The sequence below is a fragment of the Heterodontus francisci genome, chromosome 12, assembly GCF_036365525.1.
Source record: "Heterodontus francisci isolate sHetFra1 chromosome 12, sHetFra1.hap1, whole genome shotgun sequence".
Taxonomy (NCBI): domain Eukaryota; kingdom Metazoa; phylum Chordata; class Chondrichthyes; order Heterodontiformes; family Heterodontidae; genus Heterodontus; species Heterodontus francisci.
The window spans coordinates 45,622,284-45,647,601 of NC_090382.1; the positions used below are offsets into that span (position 1 = coordinate 45,622,284).

The following is a 25,318-nucleotide window of genomic DNA, read 5'->3' on the forward strand; positions in this document are numbered from 1 at the left end:
AATATCTTTGAATCTAGTCTCTCAATCGACTGTGCCAACTTGCCCCTCAAATCCAACACAGTTCGCTTTTTTACAGGTTTAAGAGCCTAGTTTTGGACTTAACTAAATCACTCTAAAACATACCATAAAATTCTATCGTATCATGATCACTGTTTCCTTAAGGCTTCTTGACTACAATACTCATCACACAATACTAGATCTAAAATGGATTGTTTCCTAGTTGGTTACTTGGCATACTGACCTAGAAAACTATGAATGATTTCCATGAATTCATCCTCCATAAACTACTGCATATTTGGTTTTCCCACTCTATATGATAATTAACACCCATGATTACTGCATTACCCCTTTTGCATGCACCACTAATTTCCTGATTTATACTCTGTCTAACACAACTACTGTTAAGGGGCATGTAAATTGCTCTCATCTGTGTTTTCTGCCCCTTCTTGTTTCATATCTTCACATCTTGATTTTCTGACCTAAGATCCTTTCTCTCTACTGCCTTCATCCCATCCTTTATCAGGACAACCCCTCCTCTTTGTTCATTTTCCTATCTCTTCTAAATGTCAAGTATCTTGGAATATTTAGTTCCCAACTTTGGTCACTCTGCAACCGTATCTCCGTAATGACTATAAGATGAAACTGTTAATTTCTATCTGTGCTTGTAGCTCAGCTATATTGTTGCAAATGCTTCTTACATTCAGATGTGGGGCTTTTTACTTTAACTTCTAATATTCTGGGTCAGCTTCTGTACGTACAGAGGGCACAGCTGAATTTCATTTCAGTGATACAGCAAAGGCATGTTTAATTGCTTTACTCACACTTTCTGATTCAGCTTGAGCATCTGGCGAGGGACAGGAATTAGTGCAGGATAGCAGAAATAGCATCAAAAATTATGGATTCTGTCTACTAACATTCAGTTGCGGGAAATCTTAATTTGTACAGCATCAGTCAGGCAGTCTGACAATATGAAGGTGATCACAGAGATGAGGGACGTGGTGAATAAATAGAGCTGGGTGCTGTTGGCATGCATAGGGAAGCTAACTCTGTGTCTGTGAATGATGGCACTGAGGAACAGTGCGTCAATGAAGAAGATAAAGTAGCCTGAAGATAGATCTTATATTTATTTTAAAATATTTTATTATTTTAGAGATACAGTACTGAAACAGGCCCTTCGGCCCCACTGAGTCTGTGCTGACCAACAACCACCCATTTATACTAATCCTACATTAATCCCATATTCCTTACCACATCCCCACCATCTACTTACACTAGGGGCAATTTACAATGGCCAATGTACCTATCAACCTGCTAGTTTTTGGCTGTGGGAGGAAACCGGAGCACTCGGTGGAAACCCATGAGAACTTGCAAACTCCACACAGGCAGTACCCAGAACTGAACCCAGGTTGCTGGAGCTTTGAAGCTGCGGTGCTAACCACTGCGCCACCCAAACACCATATACCAACATTTTTATTGTTTGAGGCACATGGAATTCTATTTTCATTGCAGCAGGACTTTTATGGATTACAATTCATCAGGGTTGAATAACAACCTATAAAGTCAGGAAGATTTTCTGTAATTTTGCTTCATTATATTAATCAGAGAATCTTTGCAATATTTTCCCTCAGAAAATTGAAAAAATAGGGGTAGATGAAAGGTAAAGTGTGGTCACAATGCAATGTATGGTGTTTTCTCATCCTTTGCCCCTTTATTTTAAGATGAAAAACTCTACTCAAATCTCCAAAGGCGCAAAAGTGAAATGACAACATTGGAACAGCAGGGGAAAAAGACATTTTTGTTCTGGTTTTGTATTGCACAATGTTATTGTTGTCATGCACTAATTAGTATTGTTACGCAGACCCCCACCTGCCAAGAATGAGGCATATTAATTTTGTCATATGAACATTGATTTTAAACTGTTGTTGGAGTGAATAAAGGACTTGTTAAAAAATCACCAGACTCTTGGCTGGAAGGTTGCCTGCTAACAGACAGTGCTTGTGGAGACAAAGGACAATTCCCTGGTCCACTTAAACCACAATGGATTTTGATCACCAGACATTGAAGGTATAAGGAAGTGCATTCCAGGCCCTGCTAAGATGATGCAATCCACAGAGTCAGGACTGGTTAAACCAGCTGGTCACATGATTAACTGGCTGGTCCAGGTGTTTTTGAACAAGCCACAGGACAGTTTGAATTCAGAAGGCTGTTTGAATTGGAACCTGGAGCAAGGAAGCCTCTCTATTTTGCTTTCTCCCAGGCCACCGGACCCATGGAAGACACGTAAACCTCAAGAGAGAAAAGGCTCCTTCATCGGAACAAGTTGAAGTGTGAACTGGGCCCCAAAGAATTGCAAGACTTACTGGCAACCAAAGACTCACACTGAACTTAAAGGACTGTCACTACCAGATATTGCCTTAATTTTTTCCCCTTTATTCCTTCTACTTTTTCTGTCTCTATCTGCGTGTGTGTTTGTCACATTTGCATGCTAGTGTGGTCGCATTGCATATTCGTAGTCGTTAACCGGATTAGAGTTTAAGATTAATAAACTTCTACCTTTCTTGTTTAAATCTAAGGAAACCTGTCTTGATTTATTTGCCTTACAATTACAGCAGTGAACAAGGATTCACTAAGGGGGGGGGGTTGCTAAAAACATGGTGCTTTTTTAAATTAAACCATTATGGTTAAAACAGGCAAAGGCTGAGAAAGAACCCTAGACCCCTTCTCACCTGGTTGTAACAGAAATTTGGGGGCTGGATTTTACCCACAAATGAGAAAATTGGAAGTGGGAAGCCAAATTGATCACAAACAAGAGAAAAGATTTCAGTACAGATTTTCTTGTGTTTGTGTGTGCTAGAATACTAACATGTCTGCGACTGAAGCTAGTAGCTCCCCAAGCTAAGGTGAAGTAACTTGGGATAAGTTAAAAGCATTGTCCATGGAGGAGTTGAGGAAAATGGATGAGCAGTGTGGGATCTCTGTATGTGGCAAGGCTAGGAAGTCTGAACTCCTAAGACTAGTGGCCAACCATTTTTCCCTTGAATCTGAAGAAGCAGGAGCAGGGTAAGAGGAAGACAGGGTATTGCTAGCAAAGATACAATTGGAACAGAGGAAACTGGAATTAGAAGACAGAGAAAGAGAGGAGAGAGAAAGAACCTTCCAGAAAGAATGCCAAGAGAGCTGAGATGATTTGAATTACTGGGGGGGCGGGGCGACAGAGTAACCCCAGTGAAAGCACAGCCAATATGAAGGAGCATAATTCAGGGCTGGGTACAGAATTGTTAAAACTCTCCCAACTGATCCCAAAATTCAATGTGGGAGACATGGAAGCGTTTTTTTGCCTTTTGAAAAACTGGCAAATCAGTTAAAGTGGCCAGCTGAGGCTTGGACTCTGCTGATACAGAGTAAATTAGTAGTAAAAGCCCATGAGGTTTATTCCATGTTGCCAGATGAGAGTTCATCCAATTATGAACTAACAAAAAATGATATCCTCACAGCATATGAGTTAGTACCTGAAGCCTATCGCCAAAAATTTAGAACCCTCAAGAAGCAAGCTGATCAAATTTACCTGGAGTTTGAGAGAAATAAGCAGCTGGCTTTTGCCCAGTGGCTGAGGGCTCTTAAAGTACAGCTCAGCTGTGAAAATCTGAGAGAAGTACTTTTGTTAGAGGAATTTAAAAACTCTCTCCCACTGTCCAGAAAGACACACGTGGAGGAACAAAAGGCTCACATGGCCCAGCAGGCAGCAGTCCTGGCCGATGAGTTTGCTCTCATTTATAAGTCAGTTTCCCAGGTGAAAACCTTTCCTAATCACCCCCACAAATCCGAAAAGCACGGAGGGTAGGAAGGTGATAGAAGACCAAGCAATCTTGGGAGGGAAGTAAAAGCAGGAGACACAGGGGCCCTCCTCCAGCCAAAAACGAAGGTGCTGTGAATACGAGTGAGACCCGGAGACCTGAGTGCTTTCATTGTAATAAAGCATGGCATTTAAGAGCTAACTGCTGGAAACTAAAGGAAAACCTGTAGCATTAATCAGGACACACCCACTCTGAAGAAGTGAACCTGATGGAAAGCACAGCAGAACAAGCTGTGGCTTTAACTGCAGTAAGAGTGAGACCCTGGAAGCCTACTGCTGCAAGTGCAGGAAAATTTAATAGGATGCCTGAAGGTTATCAGGGTTTTGTGTCTGAAGGGAGAGTAACCCTATACCCCTTGAGTGGGGCAAGCAAGCCCATAGTAATCAAAGATAATTACAGCACAGGAACAGGCCCTTCGGCCCTCCAAGCCTGCGCCGATCCAGATCCTCTCTCTAAACATGTCGCCTATTTTCTAAGGTTCTGTATCTCTTTTCTTCCTGCCCATTCATGTATCTGTCTAGATACATCTTAAAAGACTCCATCGTGCCCGCATCTACCACCTCCGCTGGCAATGCGTTCCAGGTGCCCACCACCCTCTGCGTAAAGAACTTTCCACGCATATCCCCCCTAAACCTTTCCCCTTTCACTTTGAACTCGTGTCCTCTAGTAATTGAAACCCCCACTCTGGGAAAAAGCCTCTTGCTATCCACCCTGTCTATACCTCTCATGATTTTGTACACCTCAATCAGGTCCCCCCTCAACCTCCGTCTTTCTAATGAAAATAATCCTAATCTACTCAACCTCTCCTCATAGCTAGCGCCCTCCATACCAGGCAACATCCTGGTGAACCTCCTCTGCACCCTCTCCAAAGCATCCACATCCTTTTGATAATGTGGCGACCAGAACTGTACGCAGTATTCCAAATGTGGCCGAACCAAAGTCCTATACAACTGTAACATGACCTGCCAACTCTTGTACTCAATGTCCCGTCCGATGAAGGAAAGCATGCCGTATGCCTTCTTGACCACTCTATTTACCTGCGTTGCCACCTTCAGGGAACAGTGGACCTGAACACCCAAATCTCTCTGGACATCAATTTTCCCCAGGACTTTTCCATTTACTGTATAGTTCACTCTTGAATTGGATCTTCCAAAATGCATCACCTCGCATTTGCCCTGATTGAACTCCATCTGCCATTTCTCTGCCCAACTCTCCAATCTATCTATATTCTGCTGTATTCTCTGACAGTCCCCTTCACTATCTGCTACTCCACCAATCTTAGTGTCGTCTGCAAACTTGCTAATCAGTCCACCTATACTTTCCTCCAAATCATTAATGTATATCACAAACAACAGTGGTCCCAGCACGGATCCCTGTGGAACACCACTGGTCACACGTCTCCATTTTGAGAAACAAAGACTAAGGGGCCACAGTTTTTGCGAGTGGAAACCTGTGACCAGTGGTGTACCGCAGGGATCGGTGCTGGGACCCTTGCTGTTTGTAGTGTACATTAATGATTTAGACGTAAATATAGGAGGTATGATCTGTAAGTTCGCAGATGACACGGAAATTGGTGGTGTCGTAAATAGTGAGGAGGAAAGCCTTAGATTACAGGACGATATAGATGGGCTGGTAAGATGGGCAGAGCAGTGGCAAATGGAATTTAATCCTGAGAAGTGTGAGGTGATGCATTTTGGGAGGACTAACAAGCAAGGGAATATACAATGGATGGTAGGACCCTAGGAAGTACAGAGGGACCTTGGTGTACTTGTTCATAGATCACTGAAGAGAGCAGCACAGGTAGATAAGTTGGTTAAGAAGGCATATGGGATACTTGCCTGTATTAGCCGAGGCATAGAATACAAGAGCAGGGAGGTTATGAGGGAACTGTATAAAACGCTAGTTAGGCCACAGCTGGAGTACTGTGTACAGTTCTGGGCACCACACTATAGGAAGGATATGATTGCACTGGAGAGGGTGCAGAGGAGATTCACCAGGATGTTGCCTGGGCTGGAGCATTTCAGCTATGAGGAGAGACTGAAAAGGCTGGGGTTGTTTTCCTTAGAGCAGAGAAGGCTGAGGGGGGACATGATTGAGGTATACAAAATTATGAGGGGCATTGATAGGTTAGATAGGAAGAAACTTTTTCCCTTAGCAGAGGAGTCAATACCAGGGGGCACAGATTTAAGGTAAGGGGCAGGAGGTTGAGGGGATTTGAGGAAAAAATATTTCACTGAGAGGGTGGTTGGAATCTGAAAAGCTCTGCCTGACGAGGTGGTAGAGGCAGGAACCTTCACAACATTTAAGAAATATTTAGATGAGCACTTGAAACGCCACAGCATACAAGGCTACGGGCCAAGTGCTGGAAAATGGGATTAGAATAGTTAGGTGCTTGATGGCCGGCACAGACACGATGGGCTGTTCCTGTACTGTATAACTCTATGACTAGATCCCTTTTACTGGGAAAAGGCCAGACCATTTTCCACAGAGTGCAGTAAATACCAGAATTGTGTGAAAGGTATTGGAGGGCAGCGTATTCCTCTACCTTATACACCAGGAGCACTTGGAGTATGACCTAGTTTCGGGATCAGTGACCATAGGGATTATCCCTAGTTTGCCTGTGGACGGGGTTGACCTGCTCCTAGGTAATGATCTGGCGGGGATGAAGGTGGTAGCTTCCCCAGTAGTGAAAGAGAGACCACAGGAGGTCAGAGAAACAGGGCTGTGGCAGGAGATGGTCCCCTGCAGTTTCCCTGAGTGGGTAATGAATGAGACCATGATCAAACCAGCTCCCCCCAGAGGAGACTGAATTGGCACTGCAGGCAGATGGCCATGAGGTCCGTCTATCGGAGACCTTCTTTGGAAAGTTAGACGACTCAGGGAATGAATTAAATAAATCTTCCCTAGCTGACCAAGTATTGAGGGAGTTAGCACAGACTGCCCAGTCTGAAAGTGAAGCAGAGGGAGTCCCAGATTGTTACTCTTTAAAAAAGGAGGTACTAACAAGGAAATAGAGTTCTCCTCACAGACCTGAGAGCAAGGAGTGGACAGTGGTTTACCAGTTAGTGGTGCCACAGAGATACTGGAGAGACATAGGAAGAATGGCCCACGAGATTACAGTGGCTGTACATGTCGGTATACAAAAAAACCAAAGCCCGCATAAGACAGCAGTTTGATTAGCCAAAACTCCACAAAGATGAGGTGGAGTATTGTAGGAGTTGCCACATGTGCCAGGTTGAGGGGAAGCCCCAACCTACAGCGAAATCTCCACCTCTAAGTCCTGTATTGGTTTTTGGAGGACACTCCAGCAGAGGGCTGGTGAACTGTAAGGGAGCCCTGCAGAGAACTAAAGGGGACAGGCAGGCACAAGGTTAGAAAGCAACGGGGAAAAAGGGACCAAAAGGGCAGGTTAAAGGAAGTCCAGGAAGAATCCTCGTTGAAAACCCCTACAGTCCGGTCAGCCAACCACGAAATATTTGAAAAGTTAGACCCCACATCCTGCGATGTAAATGCAGACACGAGAAGCACCCTGCCAGAGTGGCTAGCAGCATTTACAGAAAGCTGCAGAGACAAAGGAAGTCCTTAAGAGAGCAGAGAAACCATGAGGGTGATGCCTCACCTAGTCGAAGTGTCACAGATAGTGTACCAGATTCTGGACAAATGCTGGCAAGTAGGGATGTTCCAGAGAACAAAGGGAGTATTAGCAAAGAATATTCCCCCAGTCAGGAAATAAGGGAACCACCCATGACTCATCAAAGCACTGAAAGAGAATTCAGAGTGGAACCGCCCACTGCCACCGCCCCCAAGCAGAACTCTAACCTAGGGCTAATTAAACCTATCCCTCCTCCTGAACACCTCAACAAGCACATAGACACCTTAGGCAGTCATGGAAATGTGCAAACTTAGAGAAAAAAACTTCCCCAAAAACCACGTTTATTGGGACAGCAAAAAGGGACGTTTAAAAGCAGCACTGCTACCCAGAAAAGGCAGGCTGTCACAATTGTTAAAGTTCTGAATGAATGAGCGAGATGCATGTGTGTTTTCTTGTCCTTACCTTCGCTCTTGTCCCTTTTGATGAAATGCTCTTTTAAAAAAAAAAATCACATTTTATTCTGCTGGGTGTGGAGGTGTCATGCAGACTCCCACCTGTCAAGAATGAAGCATACTAATTTTGTCATATGAACATTGATTTAAAACAGTTGTTGGAGTGAAGAAAGGACTTGTTAAAAAATCACCAGACATTTGGCTGGAAGGACATTAGCCTACTAACAGACAGTGCTTGTGGAGACAAAGGACTATTCCTGGTCCACTTAACCCCCAATGGACTTTGATCACCAGACATTGAAGGTGTAAGGAAGTGCATTCAAAGCCCTGCTAAGATGATGCAATCCACAGGAGGACTGGTTAAACCAGCTGGTCAAATGACTGACTGGTCCAGGTTTTTTTGAACTAGCTCCAGGACAGTTTGAATTCAGAAGGTTGTTTGAACTGGAACCTGTAACAAGGAAGCCTTTCTCTCTCTCTCTGGCTTTCTCCCAGGCCACTGGACCCACAAAAGACACGTAAACGTTGAGATAAGGCTCCTACATCGGAACAAGTTAAAGTGTGAACTGGGCCCCAACAAATTGCAAGACTTACAGGCAACCAAAGACCCCACATTGAACTTAAAGGACAGTAACTACCAGATATTGCCTCAAACTTTTCCCCTTTATTCCTTCTACTTTTTCTGTCTCTATCTGCCTGTGTTTGTCACCTATGCATGATAGCGTGGTCGCGTTGCATATTCGTAGTTGTCAACCGGATGTTTGACTTCTTTGCCTTACAATTGCAGCAGTGAACAAGGATGCACTAAGGGGGAGCTTAAAACACGGTGTTTTTAAAATTAAACCCTGTTAAGGTTAAACCAGGCAAAAGGAGGAGAGTGAACCCCTAGGCCCCTCTCGCCTGGTCGTAACAGTATGTTTCTTTCATAACAGACTCAACAAGCATCTGTTTTTTTTAGAAAGTAAGAAACATAAGAAATAAGAGTCAGGCATTTAATTCCCCATAGGTATATGAATTAAAAATAAATTTCCCTACTTGGTTAATTTTCATCTCACTGATCTGTTCATAGTTATTGAAAAAAAACAGAATATATTATGAGAGAAATGCATGCGTGCTTTCCTGTATCTTCTCTTTCTTGACTTACAATGAAATGCTCCCAATATTGTATTTCATTTGGCGAGGGGCAGAGGTGTGACGGAAATCACACCTGCCAAATGGAAACATATTAGTTTTGTCACATGGGACACAACTGGTAGATGCCTACTTTAGGTAGGGAAAAAGAACCCGACCAAACCACAGTGGACCCGACCATCTGTTTACTTACCTTCTTGACACAGAGCCTCCAGGAAGCTGCAGCGCATGCGTGATGACGTCATAGTGACGTCACTCGCTCACTGTGCAGATTCAGTTTCATCCCAGACTCCCAGCCAAGTTTTTTTATTTTTAGTACTTACCAGAGTATTTACCACGTGTGTCCAGCCCGACCCGACCAGAGCCCGAAAGTCGGCCCAGGAAGATGGGCCCCACCCGATCTGAACCAGACACGTTGTTGGGTCCCGTCAGGTTCGGGTCAGGTAGCAGGCCTCTTAACAACCTGAACCTTTTTTTAAACCAGACATTGCAAAGAAATTGTTTTAAAAAAAAAAAGCAGAGCTGAGCAGCTGAAAACATGGTTGCACATTTGCATTCTGAGAGACAGCTGAAAGACAATGGCAGTTCTCACTGATACAATTAACAAGATTGGTCTGGGCAATAGCGGTGATCCACATCCTTTGACTATTAAGAGCCAAAACTCCACCCCTCACTGCATATGTGTGGGAGGCTCTAAAATCCAATAACCCTCCCAGAAGGTTTCAAAGAGATGGGCACATGACCTACCTGCTGGCCAGACTGGGGCTGTTTTGAGTTGTGCCTCACGGAAAGGAATCAGACTGCAACTCGAACAGAAAGGAGAAAGACTGCAATTGGTAGAAGGAAAAGTGCCCCCCGCTCTCTCTCTCTCTCTAGCATAGTCCCAGGAAAACCATGGCGGCAGCGTAAACTGCAAGACTACAGACAGACAAAGCCTCTCTTCTGGCTTCTGGTACCAGATAAGCAAGCTTGAAACTGTGGACTGAGGCCCAGTGAGGGCTCCAAGACCTTCACTTCAATTGAGGACATTACTAACCAGTAACTGAATTCCATTTATTACAAACTCTACTTCAACAACCAACCGCGACCCCCCCCAACCCTGAATTCTTTCTTCCCCTCTGCATCCATTTGTGTTTCTCTCGCATGCCTGCGAGCATGGTTGCTTTGTGTATTTTTAGTAATTTTAACAGAGCTAGCGTGATAAGGCTAATAAACTTACATCTTGTTTAAACCCAAGAAAGCTTGTCTGATTGTAATTGCAAATGAACCAATTAGAGTGCAGTGAGCAGACTCACTGAGGCAGTAAGCTAAAATCACGGTTTTAAAAGATATACCCTGTTACGGCCAAACCAGGAAAGGGGCAAGAAGGGAGCCTGAGAACCCTTCCTCACATGTTCATAACACACTCATAAATCCAATAAGGAACTCGGAAACGTCTTTATTCAGTAATGAGAATGTGGAACTCTCAGGCATATGAATGACTAAGGTGAACAACATAGATGCATTCAAAGAAAAAAAGTGGGTAAGTACATGAGGGAGAGGAATAGAAGGATATGGTAACAGTGAGAAAGTAAGCTGGGAGGAGAATTGTGTGGATCATAAGCATTGACATAGCCCTTTTAGACTCAAGGGACTGAATGACCAACTCCCATTCCTATGCTCCCAAGCTCTATTCTACATCCAGCCAATACAAAAGCAAAATATTGCAGATGCTGGCAATCTGAAACAAAACACAAAATGCTGTAAATACACAGCAGGTTAGGTAGAGAGAAAAACAGTTAATGTTTCAGGTCTGTGACCTTTCATCAGAACTGTCAAAAGTTAGAAATACAATAGTTTTTGAGCAATTGAAAGGTTGGGGTTGGGAGAAAGAACAAAAATGAAGGGCTGTGACAAGGTAGAGGGTAGGAGAGATTAAATGACAAAGGTTTCGTGGTAATGGGACAAGTAAAGAAACAAAAGAAATGTGTCTGGGTGAGGTGCAAATGGCCAGATAGTAGCTAACTAAACAATTAATAAACGGATTAAGAAACAAGAGGGGCGGGGGGAAAACAAACCAGAATGAAACCTTTTGCCATTTAATCTCCTCTGCCCTGCATTTCAATCAGTTAGAGGAATGCAGTTCTCAGAAGATTACAGAAGGTTAAAAGAAAAGGGAGAATCGAGGTCATGGAGGAATAACAAAGATAACTGACAACTTGTAGGGAATCTATAATCATGTTTTCTTTATTTCACAAAGTTATTGACCTCTGGGACAAAGCAAACAATATTTAACCTACTAAGGATTTTATATACAGGCTCCATCCATCATGTGGATTAGTGAATTTCAGCCTGCAGGGAGAACGGTTCATAGAATGCATTCAGAACAGTTTCCTCAAACAATATGTCGTGGAACCCACCAGGCAAGAGGCTATTTTAGATCTTGTTTTATGTAATGAGACAGGATTAATTAGTAAACTCATAGTAAGGGAGCTTCTGGGAAAGACTGATCATAAATATGATCAAAGAGTGATGTACCCATGTCTGAAACTAGAGTATTGAACATAAATAAAGCCAACTGCACAAGTGTGAATAGCCAAGGTAGGTTATGAAATTAGACTAAAAGATGACAGGAGATGAGCATTGGTGAACATTTAAAGAAACACTTCATAATTTCTTAACAAATCTACATTCAATTGAGAAATAAAATTCCACAGAAAGAGATCAACTAAAGGGGTTAAGGATAGTACTAGATTAAAAGAAAAGGCTTATATTTCCAAGAGTAGTAAGCCTAAGGATTGGGAGTTTTAGATATCAGCAAAGGATGACCAAATATTGCTAGAATGAGAGTAAACTAGCCAGAAACAAGATTGTAAGAGCTTCCACAAATACATGAGAAAAGAGAAAGTAAATGTAGGTTCCTTTGAGGCCAAGATAGGAGAAATTATAGTGGGGATTAAGGAACGAGCAAGATGTTAATATTTTGTCCATCTCCACAGACAATATAAAAAGCCAAGATCAGAAATAGTGGAGAACCAACAGTCTGAGAAACTTAGAACTTATGAGAAATTTGTATATTTTAATGATTTGGACTTGAATGTGGGAAGCATGATTGGGAAATTTGTTTATGACACAAAAATTAGCCATATAGTCGATAGTGAAGAGGATAGCTGTAGACTCCAGAAGATCAATGGTTTGACTGAGTATGCAGAAAAATAGCAAATGGAATTCAATCCAGAGAAGTGGGAGATAATGCATTTGGGATGGGCAGACAAAGCGAGGAATACACAATAAATGGGAGGATATTGAGAGGGGTAGAGAGTAGAGACGTGAGCCCTTGGAGTGCAGGTCCACAGGTATCTGAAGGTGGCAGAATAGGCAGATAGAGTGAATGTATATGGAATGTTTTCTTTTACTGGCTGAGGTACAGAATACAAAAGCAGGGATGGAGTGCATGAACTGTATAAAATGCTGGTTAGGCTACAGCTGGAATATTGCATCCAGTTCTGGTCACCTCATTACAGGAAGGATATAATTACTCTGGGAGAAAGTACAGAGGAGATTTACAAGAACATTACAGCGATGAGGAAAGATTGGATCAACTAGGGTTGTTTTCCTTAGAAAGGAACAGGCTGAGGAGGGACTTTTATTTTTATTTATTTAGAGATACAGAACTGAAACAGGCCCTTCGACCAGAGTGTGTGCCGACCATCAACCACCCATTTATACTAATCCTACATTAATCCCATATTCCCTACCACATCCCCACCTTCCCTCAATTCCCCTACCAATACTAGGGGCAATTTATAATGGCCAATTTACCTATCAACCTGCAAGTCTTTGGCTGTGGGAGGAAACCGGAGCACCTGGCGAAAACCCACACGGTCACAGGGAGAACTTGCAAACTCCTCAGTACCCAGAATCGAACCCGGGTCGCTGGAGCGGAGGCTGCAGTGCTAACCACTATGCCGCTCCAACTTAATTGAAGTGCACAAAATTATGAGGGACCTAGATAGAGTAGACAGGAAGGGTCTGTTTCCTCTAGCAGAGAGGTCAATTACCAGACTCAAGAATTAGAGGGGACATGAAAACTTTTTCCACTGAGAGGGTGGTGGGTGTCTGGAATTCACTGCCAGGAACGGTGGAGGAGACAGAAACCCTTAACTCATTTAAAAAAAAAGGTACCTGGGCCTGCACCTGAAGTGCTGTAACCTGCAAGGAGCAGGTGCTAGTGTCTGTGCTAGCCAAGAAAAAAAAAAAAAAAAAAATCTAGGAGCTGAATGGCCTCCTTCTGTGCCATAACTTTTCTATGGCTCTATGGTTATTAGTATAACTAAAGCACCAGAGAAATTAATGGGAGTGAAAGACAACAAATCCCCAGATCTGAAGGCCTACAACTTAGGAGGGACACACACACAAAAAAAAAGCCTTTATTCAGAAACTTAAGGGTACACCATTCATAAATTTAAAAAGCTGAAAGCGACGAGTTCTCTCCCAAACAAACAATGCACAAAAAAAAAATCACAACAGCAAGATTATCAAAATTTCAATGAATGTCAGCTGAAATTTCAAATCATAAAATCTTCAGAAGTCATCTTCCATCACTAGCAATTCACCTTCATCCAAGTCTGCCAAAATGTCAGCATTCATGTCGAAATCAATCAAACCTACAATTTAAAAATATGCAGAGTTTCTTTCCCAAAATACAACAGAAAAGACAAATCATAAAAGGAAATCCTACTACTCACTGGATTCTTTTACAAGAGAAGGCCATTTCAGAGGTGAAGGAATTACGTTCAGTACTTTTTCCATCAATGCTGCTTCTTTCTCAAGAAAGAAGAGTGGTAAACCGGTCAGGCAGATGTGATCAAGCTTATGTTCCTCCGGCACACTGAAGTTCTCAAAGTCTGCAATTAATACATGTATGCCATTTAAAGTTAAATTTCTCTTCCTCCAATCCTTCCCACAAAAAAAAAATTAATAAATTTAAAGTTATGCTGCTCTTGACATGCAACATATTTACAGATAGTCAAGTTGCTGGGTTCAAAGAAGACAACAGGAGTATCTACCTTGATCAAACCAAATAATGCAAGGTCTGGCAAGCACAAGATTTAAAAAGTTAAATGCTCTTTCAGCAGAGGGTCATGTTGGTAGGAAAAATCTATATGCAGAACTGTGACATATTTTTGTTTGATTTTCCAAATCAGGATTCTTCATCCACAGATAACAACCCAAGTTGCAAATTGCATTTATATACTGCCTTTCATGATCTAGGATGTCCCAAAGTGCATCACTATCAATGAATTACACAAGTGTAATCAATTTATTCTATATAGTATGCAGATTAGAAAAGCTGTAAAGTTAATGGAATTCTGCATTTGATTACCCATTTACCAAGAGCAATGAACCAGAATTCACCCACTATGAACCCTCCCAAAAAAAGTCAGCAAATTTGAACAGATTCCCTTGGGAATCCTGCAAACACTTGTGGGAGTAGGGAAGATGGAGGGGGAAAAAGGGGAGGTCCAGAACCACCCATCCCCTCCCTCCAAGGCAGCTGTCTCACCTTACTGTTTTCTTCAATTAAAGCCCTCAAAACTAAAAGCCTGCTCAGGTCTGCAAAAAAAAACCCCGACCCGAGCCAGAGTCCTTCCATTTTTTTCCTTCACTTGACCCGACCATCAGTTAACTTATCTTCTGTTTTTCACTTTGTTGCTGATGTGCACAAGCTTAAAATAACAAAACCACCTTTCTAATCCAAAAATTAAATTAACATTGGAGCCACTTACCCGTTATAGAGTAAAAGCAAAATACTGCAGATGGTGGAAATCTGAAATAAAAACAAGAAATGCTGGAACCACTCAGCAGGTCTGGCAGCATCTGTGGAAAGAGAAGCAGAGTTAACGATTCGGGTCAGTGACCCTTCTTCTGAACTGAAGGTGGTTCTGAAGAAGGGTCACTGACCCGAAATGTTAACTCTGCTTCTCTTTCCACAGATGCTGCCAGACCTGCTGAGTGGTCCCAGCATTTCTTGTTTTTATACCTGTTAGAGTGTGTCCAACCCGAGCCTGAATGCCAGACCGTGAAGCACAACCTGACCCGACCCAGACACGTCGGGTCCAGTCAGATTCGGGTAGCAGGCCTTTACTCAAAACTTCCTCTAGGCTCCAATTTTTAAAATTTGCAGTAATTCAGTCTTGCATATCAGTGGCCACATCTAGTTTGCAGGATGCGGAAACTTTCTATCTAGAAAGCAAAAACAAAATGCAGTGGAAAAAAAACAAACAAAAGGACCACAGACAATGGGAGTGTCCCCAATCACACCCACTTTCCCACCCCTCCCCCCAAAAAAACCTGCTTGGAAAGTTACTTTCAACCAATGCAATGTCACTTGAAGGACATATGAAAAAAAAAAATCACTGTTCAATCCACCCAAGTTTTAGTTTCTTACCAAAAGGATTGTATGGAATGAGAGCTTCAATTTCAGGGTAGTCTTCAGAGATTTCAAGAGAGCATTTTGGTGGTTCTGAAATGGAAGATTTTTCTGTAGGCTGCAAGTACAAGTGCTTAATCAGCATTCTAGAGTTAACATTTAGATGATATGTAATCATGCTAGATGATGCAATCATGCAACATAAAACAGCCAATGAAGTTTGCTAGTTTAGTATAGAATATACATACATGCGCTTTCAAGAATTGAATCTGCATTTGTTTTACATTGTTAATTCTCCTTTCCTGTATCCAATGCCAGAAAAAAAAATCAACTGCAACCTACTACCACATTTAATGCAGAAGTCATACCTCCCTGGGAGAGTTTCATCCTTCCAAAAATAGTTACCGTACAAGTGTATTTTTACAAGAAAGCCATCTAACAATTACAGCTAATTGTGGATCAGGGAGAGGAAGGGATACACAAAGTTGAAAAAAAAAACAGGACATCCACCTGAACATCCAGAAAAGGTATCACTGGAGATGCCCTTGCAGTCAGTAAATCTACAGTTTTAAAAACTTTGCGAAAGTGTTGTAGTTGCAACTTTATAGCTGATTAAAAACTTTCATGAAGGAGCTAGAACTGAAAGAGCACAGTTCGATGATGACATTAGAAAAAGAAATCGGTCTGAACTAACGAGATAAATCTATACATAAAAAACCCTTATTCCCTTAACCCTCATGCGCGCACACAAAAAGAAACAGTTAACCAGTTTCAAAAGGGAGTTTTGGATTATAACAGTTTCTTAGGAATAGAAGGAACAATACAAAAAATAATTGAGGTGCACGTTCTGGTAGGATGTTTTTGATACAGTGAGGTGTCTCAAAGTCAAACAAACAGTCAGATGCCACACGAAGTCTCTCCAGGCGAGGTCGATGAACAGTCCATGATGGGTAGGTGCTCATAGCAATTTAACTGCAGCAGGCATCGCATAAGTCTATCAGGGGTGTAGCAACAGGTCTGCTTGTGTTTTGAAACAGCAGCCTAGCAGAAGAATTCTTCAGATTTCAGGATTTTCTTAGAACACAGGAGGCAGCAGGAATCTCACTATATGCAGAACTCTTCAGAGATCGGAGGCAACAGGAATCTGCTACCTTTCAAATGCAAGATTCCTTTTCAAGAGATGAATGACTCCTTTACAGAAAAAAGGTAGCACTTTTCTGGGTCTTTCTTTCTGGCTACAAGCAGGTCAAGCCAAGATTTCAAATGCCTGCTCTTTGGAAAAAGTGAAAAAAGAACCTTCCTGAACATGGTCACATGTCCAGACAGTGTCTCCCTTGGTCACAAGCTGTGCTGACAAAAGGTCAAAACCCTGTGATTTTGTTGAAACTGCTGACCTTCCTGTCCTTTTACAAGTTTAACTTCCTTTCATAACACCCATAAAGTTCAACTCTGTTCTGAACTTAGTTTCAAAACACTGCTGGAATTCCAATTATTTTTGCAGGTGTCCTTCACTGATCAAAATCCTTTTTTTTGGTTAAAACATAGAAGTCCAAGATTTTAGTAAAAAAATAAAACCCTTTGTGACAATACCCTCTAGAAGGAAACAATGCCACTTTTGACAATGAAGTGATTACCAAATGTATACATTTGGTACAAAGTCAATGTTGCAGACTTCAACCACTTCCCTCAAATATTAAAGCGTAAAAACAATTTTACAGAAATTCAAGGAATTCTCACACTGCCTTAGTGATTACCACCTGCCCTGCATTCCTGCAGGTAGCTTTCACTCCCAACTAGGGATTTCCCATGCCATCCTCCACTTGGTTGCTGCTTGTTCAGGAACTTTGCCCCTTCCGTGTGCCTTATCACCTGCTCATTTTTTAAAATTTTAACTTCTCTTTGGCTCCTCCACCCTTCGCTAAAGCAACCCCTCAAACTTTCTTTTTGCTCAGCATCCACTTCTTTGCACACAAGGAATACAAAATAAATTTATGCAAGATTAGTTATGGGGAAGCAGTTAAAGTTCATACTATCCAGTTCATTGAATTACAGTGGACCCATTAGTTATATGCCCCAAGTACAACCAAATAGTAACAAAAAGGCAGGCTGCAGAACAAAGCTCATTCAACAGCAAAACTAGCTAACGGGAAGGACAGCATTACCCCTGAAATAATCAAGAGTGCCAAGCCTGCTATACTCTCAGCACTACATGAACTGCTTTGCTTGTGCTGGGATGAGGGAGCAGTACCTCAGGACATGTGCGATGCCCAATATCATCACCCTCTATAAAAACCAAAGGTGACCGCGGTGACTGCAACAACTACCGTGGAAGCTTCCTGCTCAGCATAGTGGGGAAAGTCTTTGCTCGAGTCGCTTTAAAACAGGCTCCAGAAGCTGGCCGAGCGCATCTACCCTGAGGCACAGAGTAGCTTTTGTGCAGAGAGATCGGCCATTGACATGCTGTTCTCCCTTCGTTAGATGCAGGAGAAATGCTGCGAACAACAGATGCCCCTCTACATTGCTTTCATTGATCTCACCAAAGCCTTTGAACACGTCAGCAGACGTGGTCTCTTCAGACTACTCGAATAGATTGGATGTCCACCAAAGCTACCAAGTATCACCTCATTCCATGACAATATGAAAGGCACAATTCAACATAGTGGCACCTCATCAGACCCCTTTCCTATCCTGAGTGGTGTGAAACAGGGCTTTTGTTCTCGCACCCACACCGTTTGGGATTTTCTTCTCCCTGCTGCTCTCACATGCGTTCAAGTCTTCAGAAGAAGGAATTTTCCTCCACACAAGATCACGGGGCAGGTTGTTCAACCTTGCCCGTCTGAGAGCGAAGATCAAAGTACGGAAAGTCCTCATCAGGGAACTCCTCTTTGCTGACAATGCTGCTTTAACATCGCACACTGACGAGTGTCTGCAGAGTCTCCGACAGGTTTGCAGCTGCCTGCAACGAATTTAGCCTAACCATCAGCCTCAAGAAAACGAACATCATGGGACAGGACGTCAGAAATGCTCCATCCATCAATATCGGCGACCACGCTCTGGAAGTGGTTCAAGAGTTCACCTACCTAGGCTGAACTATCACCAGTAACCTGTCTCTCGATGCAGAAATCAACAAGCGCATGGGAAAGGCTTCCACTGCTATGTCCAGACTGGCCAAGAGAGTGTGGGAAAATGGCGCACTGACACCGAACACAAAAGTCCGAGTGCATCAAGCCTGTGTCCTCAGTACCTTGCTCTACGGCAGCGAGGCCTGGACAACGTATGTCAGCCAAGAGCGACGTATCAATTCATTCCATCTTCGCTGCCTCCAGAGAATACTTGGCATGAGGTGGCAGGACCGTATCTCCAACACAGAAGTCCTCGAGGCGGCCAACATCCCCAGCTTATACACTACTGAGTCAGCGGCACTTGAGATGGCTTGGCCATGTGAGCTGCATGGAAGATGGCAGGATCCCCAAAGACACATTGTACAGCGAGCTCGCCACTGGTATCAGACCCACCGGCCGTCCATGTCTCTGCTTTAAAGACGTCTGCAAACGCAACATGAAGTCCTGTGACATTGATCACAAGTCGTGGGAGTCAGTTGCCAGCGATCGCCAGAGCTGGCGGGCAGCCATAAAGACAGGGCTAAAATGTGGCGAGTCGAAGAGACTTAGCAGTTGGCAGGAAAAAAGACAGAAGCACAAGGGGAGAGCCAACTGTGTAACATTTTCCTGCAGCACCTGTGGAAGAGCCTGTCACTCCCCACGGCACAGTGGCGCAGTGGTTAGCACCGCAGCCTCACAGTTCCAGTGACCCGGGTTCAATTCTGGGTACTGCCTGTGTGGAGTTTGCAAGTTCTCCCTGTGTCTGCGTGGGTTTCCTCTGGGTGCTCCGGTTTCCTCCCACATGCCAAAGACTTGCAGGTTGATAGGTTAATTGGCCATTATAAATTGCCCCTAGTATAGGTAGGTGGTAGGGAAATATAGGGACAGGTGGGGATGTGGTAGGAATATGGAATTACTATCAATGGGTGGTTGATGGTCAGCACAGACTCGGTGGGCCGAAGGGCCCGTTTCAATGCTGTATCTCTAAACTAAACTCTAGAATTGGCCTTTATAGCCACTCCAGGCGCTGCTCCACACACCACTGACCACCTCCAGACACTTACTCATTGTCTCGAGATAAGGAGGCCAAAAGAAAATGGATATTGAAATGCAGCTAGTATTTTAAGGTGGGGGTGCCAGAACAAAATAAGAATGGGTGAAAGTGATTCATGCATCTGAACTTATTAGCTGATAGCAAACTACAGCCACATTGTTTTACAGCAGGGATATTTGAAAAAATTTGCAGATTCTGGAAATAGAAAATGTTGGAAACACTCAGCAATTCAGGCTGATAAATTTAGGGTTAACATTTCATGCTGACAACTTTGTTAGAAATGGTTTGTCCGACAACAGGTCATCATTTTCAGCCTTACCTGCGAAGTGTTTCCAACATTTTCTGTTCAACTAAACTCACTGTGCAATTTATTCAGCATTAAGGAAAAAAAAAACTTTGCTCTCCAGAAAGGTTGCTAATTAAGCATTTCATTTAAATACCTTAGCAGTTTTTAAGATTTGTGTACTGCTTCTCTTTTTGTGGACCTTCTCTAGTCTCGTTTTCTGTGAGTAATCAGTCATGCTGCCTGCTCGCAATGGACAGTTCACATCCCCCAGGACTTTTCTTGTAGATTGCTGTAAACAAGGAGTTGCAGTTAACACCTTTCCTGTTTGTGGAGTCTGCAGTAGAGATGTTTCAATTGTAGCTGAAACAAGAAAATTGAATGTGTTTTAAACAGAAAGATCTCCAAGTGTAGATATTGGCCTACATGCAAATGAAGTGCTAATACAGTTGACAGGTTTAAGAAAAACAGGTATTGAGATGACCATATTAAGTTTAGATCCAGGATGACCTTTACACAAGCTATGTCAGAACATTAAGAGATTTCTCACAGTAACTTGTATTTATACAAACACCATGAACATAAAACATCCCAAGGCGTTTCACAGTAACATTATGAAAAGGATACTGAGCCATATAGAGAGAGATTAGGTCAGATGACCAAAACATAGGACAAAGAAGTAGGCTTTAAAAAGTAGTGTCTTGAAAGGAAGAAAGCTGCAACATCCATTCTTGGCTAGAAATTATAATTAAAGAAACCAGGAGGGATTTCTGGGCCCAAATATGAAACAGCTGGCGTACAGTATGGGTATGCAGGAACATACCCAAGGACTGGGACTAGCAAGGACAACTGGGGTGGGACGCAACAACCAACTTTAAAATGGGTATGAAGATTGCTTCGATTAATGTGCGTAGCACTAAATCCACTATGTGATGTGTTTCAACCTTGGACTACCTCGCCAAGCTCAAAGTCGACCTGCTGTTTTTGCAGGAGTGTGGAATATCACACCTCAGCACCTACAGGCAGTGGTTGCGATGTTGGTCCTACGGGCCATCGATCTGGTCAGGGGTAATGATTCCTGTTCCTCCGGCCTGGGTATTCTGCTGCAGGGAGGCAATCTCATCATCTCCGAAGTTAAGGTGGTGGTGGGCGCCGCATCCCCGTAACATATGTAACGTACAACAATGCTCCGCTCTGGTTGATCAATGCGTATGCCCTGGCTCAATGCAGCAAGCGACTGACGGTCCTCCAGCAGCTCCCACTGCTGCTGGCAACATCCAGGACAGTCATTCTAGGCGGCGACTTCAACAAACTGGACACTACGTCCAGATTCCTGATGGAAACAGTAAAAAGATGCTAAGCTGCACAACGTCTTCGGCAACCCTGCAGACAGAGTGCAGCGTAGATACACCTGGTCAAGATCGGATGGGTCTGCCCGTTCCAGGATTGTCTTCCTGTTTGTGTCCTGTGCTGTCACAGTCAGATCCGCTGACGTCAAGCCAGTGTTCTCTGACCACTGCATCTTACTGGCTGACTGTCGCTTACAGGATGACCAGCGAGTTGGCAGGGGGACATGGAAGCTCAATGCTACACTGCTAACCCCAGAGAACGTTGGAGGAACTCAAAAGGGATTACAAAGGTTGGAGAACCGTGAAACCCCTCAGAGTCTCCAGTGCACTGGTGGGAGGCGATCAAGGAGATCATAGAGAGGTTCTTTATCTTCAAAAGGTGTTGAGCACTTGAGAGACAGAGGGAAATGTCCCGACTCCAGAAATGAATGCAAAATATGCTCCGGCTGCAGTCTAAGGGGGTTGAGATCAAGGAGGATCGCCAAGAGGTGAAGGGCCAGCAGGCCTTGCTCTTTGCCACGGAGGCCTCCAAGATCATCTTCCGGTCCAGAGTCCGCTCCGTTGAGCGGGATGAGACGTGCTCCCGTTACTTCTTCCAAAAGGTACACAGAGCTCTGTGATCAGCAGCCTGAGGAGGATGGCTCGGTAATGTCTTCGCAGTCCGACATACTAAGGATCAGCAAATCCTTTTATGCTGAGCTTTATGACGTGAAGCCCACGGACAGAATGGCTTCCCAGTCCTTCCTGTCATCTATCAGAGGTCTTCGATGACAGCGTGAGGGACAGACTGGACAAACCACTAACTGGATGAGCTGACAAACGCAGTCAGGTCCTTCGAGACGAGTAAAACTCCTGGAAGCGATAGCTTACTGGTTGAGTTGTATTCGGCTGTGTGGGATTGGGTCGGCCCAGACCTGCAGGAAGTATACAAGAGTATGCTTCTGGCCAGCAGCATGTCAGAATCCATGAGGAAAGGCATCATCACCCTCATCTACAAGTGGACGGGGAAAGAGGGTGGAAATCAGTAATTGGCACCCATCTCACTGCTTAATGTTGACTCCAAGAATCTGTCCAAAGTCATCGCAAGTCGGGTCAAGTCTGCTCTGGAGTTGGTGATTCACCCTGACCCCAGACCTGCACTGTACCTGGCAGGAGGATCTGATATCCCTGAGTAGCGCAAGACTACGATTGCCTATGTACGGGACAGGAGGGTGGACACCTGCCTCATCAGCTTGGATCAGGAGAAGGCTTTTGACAGGATATCGCACATCTATGATGGACATGCTCTCCAAAATGGGGTTTGGGGAGGGAATCTGCAATTGGATCAACCTGCTCTACACAAACATCAGTAGCACAGTCTCAATCAATGGGTGGGAATCAGAAAATTTCCTGATCCAATCTGGAGTCAATTTGGTGAAAGATGCTCTTTGGTCTGCCCGAAACTTGCTGTTCTTCCAGCGCAAAGAGTTGCCCATGACCAAGTGTTGCAGACTGGCACATTCCAAGGTCCAGGACTACGTGCTGAGGGACGCAGAAAAGCTTGGGTCAGCCGCTGCAAAGGCTCAATGGGGAAAGACCACTGTGTAAGATACGCCCACCAAAGTGAACTGAGGGGCCGGACCCACGGGAAACCCCTCAGGCTGTATACACCAAATATGGGTTTGCTGTAAAATGGAATGGAAGGGTTTTGAGGCCACTCACTCCTGTATCGAAGAAAACAGATTTCCTTTGCACATTCCTTTTTGGAATGTCAACTCGGTGCTGTTTTGTAATGCATTTTTTTTTTAAAAAAAAGAGATTTTTTTATAGATAAAGTATATTTTTGGGGAAAAAAAGACTATTACAACAATTGACGTGCAATGAAGTTTGAATTTGAAGTTCAGCATTAAAGGAGATTCAAACCTCAAGACGTTACCTTAGGTCACTAAAGTTTTGGCCTACTGCATTAAGATACTGAAACTTATCTTGCTCAAATGTGTATATCAATAGAAAATATAATAAAGCAATTTGAATCACATTTACAACACTTACCAGAACCAGAAAGTAGCTTCAGAGGATTCTTTGTATGGGTACTCAGGAACTCATTTTCTTTCTCCACAAATATTCTCACTGCCATTTCAGTTACTGATCACTATATAAAAATTATGCAAATATTTAATGCTTTAGTTGATTAATACAGATTAAAATCTTACATCTGGTGAAGATCTTACCAATCATACTGTCTAGCAAATTTATACAAATACCAAGCTGAACAGTGCATTAAATATTTAATTTAAAAAAAAATTTATTCCTGGGATGTGGGCATCACCAGCTAAGGTGGCATTTATTGTCCGAACCAAATTGCCCTTGAGAAGGTAGTTTTACACAACTTAATGCTCAAGTTTAGCTTTTATGAAATTTTTTATATTTGAGAAACACTTCCACACTACACAGAACAGCTGCATTTATGGCTAGAGAGTCTAAAGAAAACTTCCTTGTCCCCTTTCAAAGGATCACACACATCCAGCTTTCTCTTCAAAAATTCCCCACAACTATCTCAGCATAAACGACTCATCATCTCAACTAATGGTGCGCAAAGTGTGGTTTGCAAGGGTCCAGGTGGTCTGTGGGCTAGTCCAAAATGCAAGTCACTTGACACCCAGCACCACAACTATGAGAGAACAGGCCAGAACCCTGATCACCATTCACGTGGCATCACACAACCAAACCAGTTCTCACATGCACAGCACAAGTAATCATAAGTATAACAATGTAGTTTTACAAGCAAGATTTGTTGCAATATATATCAGATTTTCAACACTTGTGGGCTAAAAACAAAGAGGAACCAACTAAACATGAAGCCCAACACCAGACCAAAGCTCTCCCAACATGGAACCAGACATCACCTCATTGATGTCTCACCAAAAGCAACACCATTCTAACTATTAATTCTGATGAGTTTTTTTTGCAGTGGCAAGCAAAATTGGATAGGGTCAGACCAGATGGTCCACAGGGTCTTCTACCACACCCAAGTGGTCCACTAAGAAAAAAAGTTTGAGAATTACTGATTTATACACTCCAGCAGATAGACGTCCTAAAGTACTTCAGCTGGCAATATCACACTAAGTTGAAGACATTCTTCGTTTATGATTAATTTTAAGTCACTCACGATACTAAGCGCAACCCATTTTCAAGCTGCCCGGTTAACTCAGCAAAATAAGTCATGTGAATGTATTTATTTCCCATCACGTGTACTTACAAACACCAAATAGTTACGGTAGAATACGGTCCACATTAAAACTTTTAACATTCCATAAATCAAATGGTTAATAATTACAAATCTTACTTTACCGGCTAGTAACAAGTGTTAGAAACAAACAAGTTAACCGTCACTTAGGAAACCAAATACCACTTGAAAACGTCATTATTCCCCACATACCAATTTATCTAGACCAAATGGTGTTAGGTAACCTAATACAAACAACCTAAAATGCAATGTCTTCTAAATTTAAGTACATACTCGAACACTCAACTCACAGTCCAAAATAGACGTCATTAAACTTACAACAAAAATTAAAACAATACCACCCACTCCAACTAGTCAATATAAATCAACCACCGCGGCAACTATTTCAAATAATGCCGAGCGACAAGCTATCACTTGATTGGATTAAATCAGACAAGGAAATCGGAAGACTGCAAAGCTAAAAATGCTCAGCTTAACAGGGGCACCCCCTACAGGTTGGAGGACTAAAACAGGAGGGAGTATATAAGGGCAGCGCGAGTGCTACCACCTGAGCCAAGGCTGTCTGATACCGTGACATAAAAAACATTTGTACCCACTTTTGAAAAGTATCTCACTCCTCTCTATATTCCTTTGTTTAAAATGCTTGGAATGATAGTGAGATGAATTGAATATAGTTTTCAAAAATGTGATATGGTGAATGGATTTGTTTTTCACCTCAACCTCTTGTGCACCTCAATCCTACAAAGCCTAATTAGAAAGTCAAATTAGACTTGGTTCTGGGGTAAATTGTTTTCGGAGTAGGTGATACAAATTTGAATTCCACAGTACAGTAAAGTAGAAAAGGTACTAGACAGGATGTCAAAG

General features: G+C 43.0%; 1 protein-coding gene across 3 annotated transcripts; it reads right to left on the minus strand.

The window, feature by feature from the left end:
- Positions 1–10,457: 10,457 nt before the first annotated feature.
- On the minus strand, positions 10,458–24,861 carry pttg1 (PTTG1 regulator of sister chromatid separation, securin). Of its 3 annotated transcripts, none has more exons than XM_068043388.1 (6): positions 24,745–24,831; positions 23,260–23,359; positions 20,037–20,242; positions 15,460–15,559; positions 13,757–13,915; positions 10,458–13,675 (listed from the first exon to the last, which is right to left on the minus strand). In XM_068043388.1, the coding sequence occupies exons 2-6, from the start codon at positions 23,342–23,344 to the stop codon at positions 13,593–13,595; spliced, it is 633 nt and encodes a 210-aa protein (XP_067899489.1). In that variant the 5' UTR covers positions 23,345–23,359; positions 24,745–24,831; the 3' UTR covers positions 10,458–13,592. The 3 variants fall into 3 exon arrangements, with proteins under 3 accessions (XP_067899489.1, XP_067899488.1, XP_067899487.1); XM_068043387.1 differs by having other exon boundaries at positions 24,728–24,813; XM_068043386.1 differs by having other exon boundaries at positions 10,459–13,675; positions 24,773–24,861.
- Between the last annotated feature and the right edge of the window lie 457 nt (positions 24,862–25,318).

What these genes read in the sequence shown, in the direction of transcription:
- pttg1 (XM_068043388.1), bottom strand. Translation starts at nt 23,344, where the DNA reads ATGGCAGTGAGAATATTTGTGGAGAAAGAAAATGAGTTCCTGAGTACC. An exon ending in CATTCCATACAATCCTTTTG is followed by an intron (nt 13,916 to 15,459) that starts GTAAGAAACTAA and finishes TATTAATTGCAG; the next exon opens with ACTTTGAGAACTTCAGTGTG. An exon ending in TTCTCTTGTAAAAGAATCCA is followed by an intron (nt 13,676 to 13,756) that starts GTGAGTAGTAGG and finishes TTTAAATTGTAG; the next exon opens with GTTTGATTGATTTCGACATG.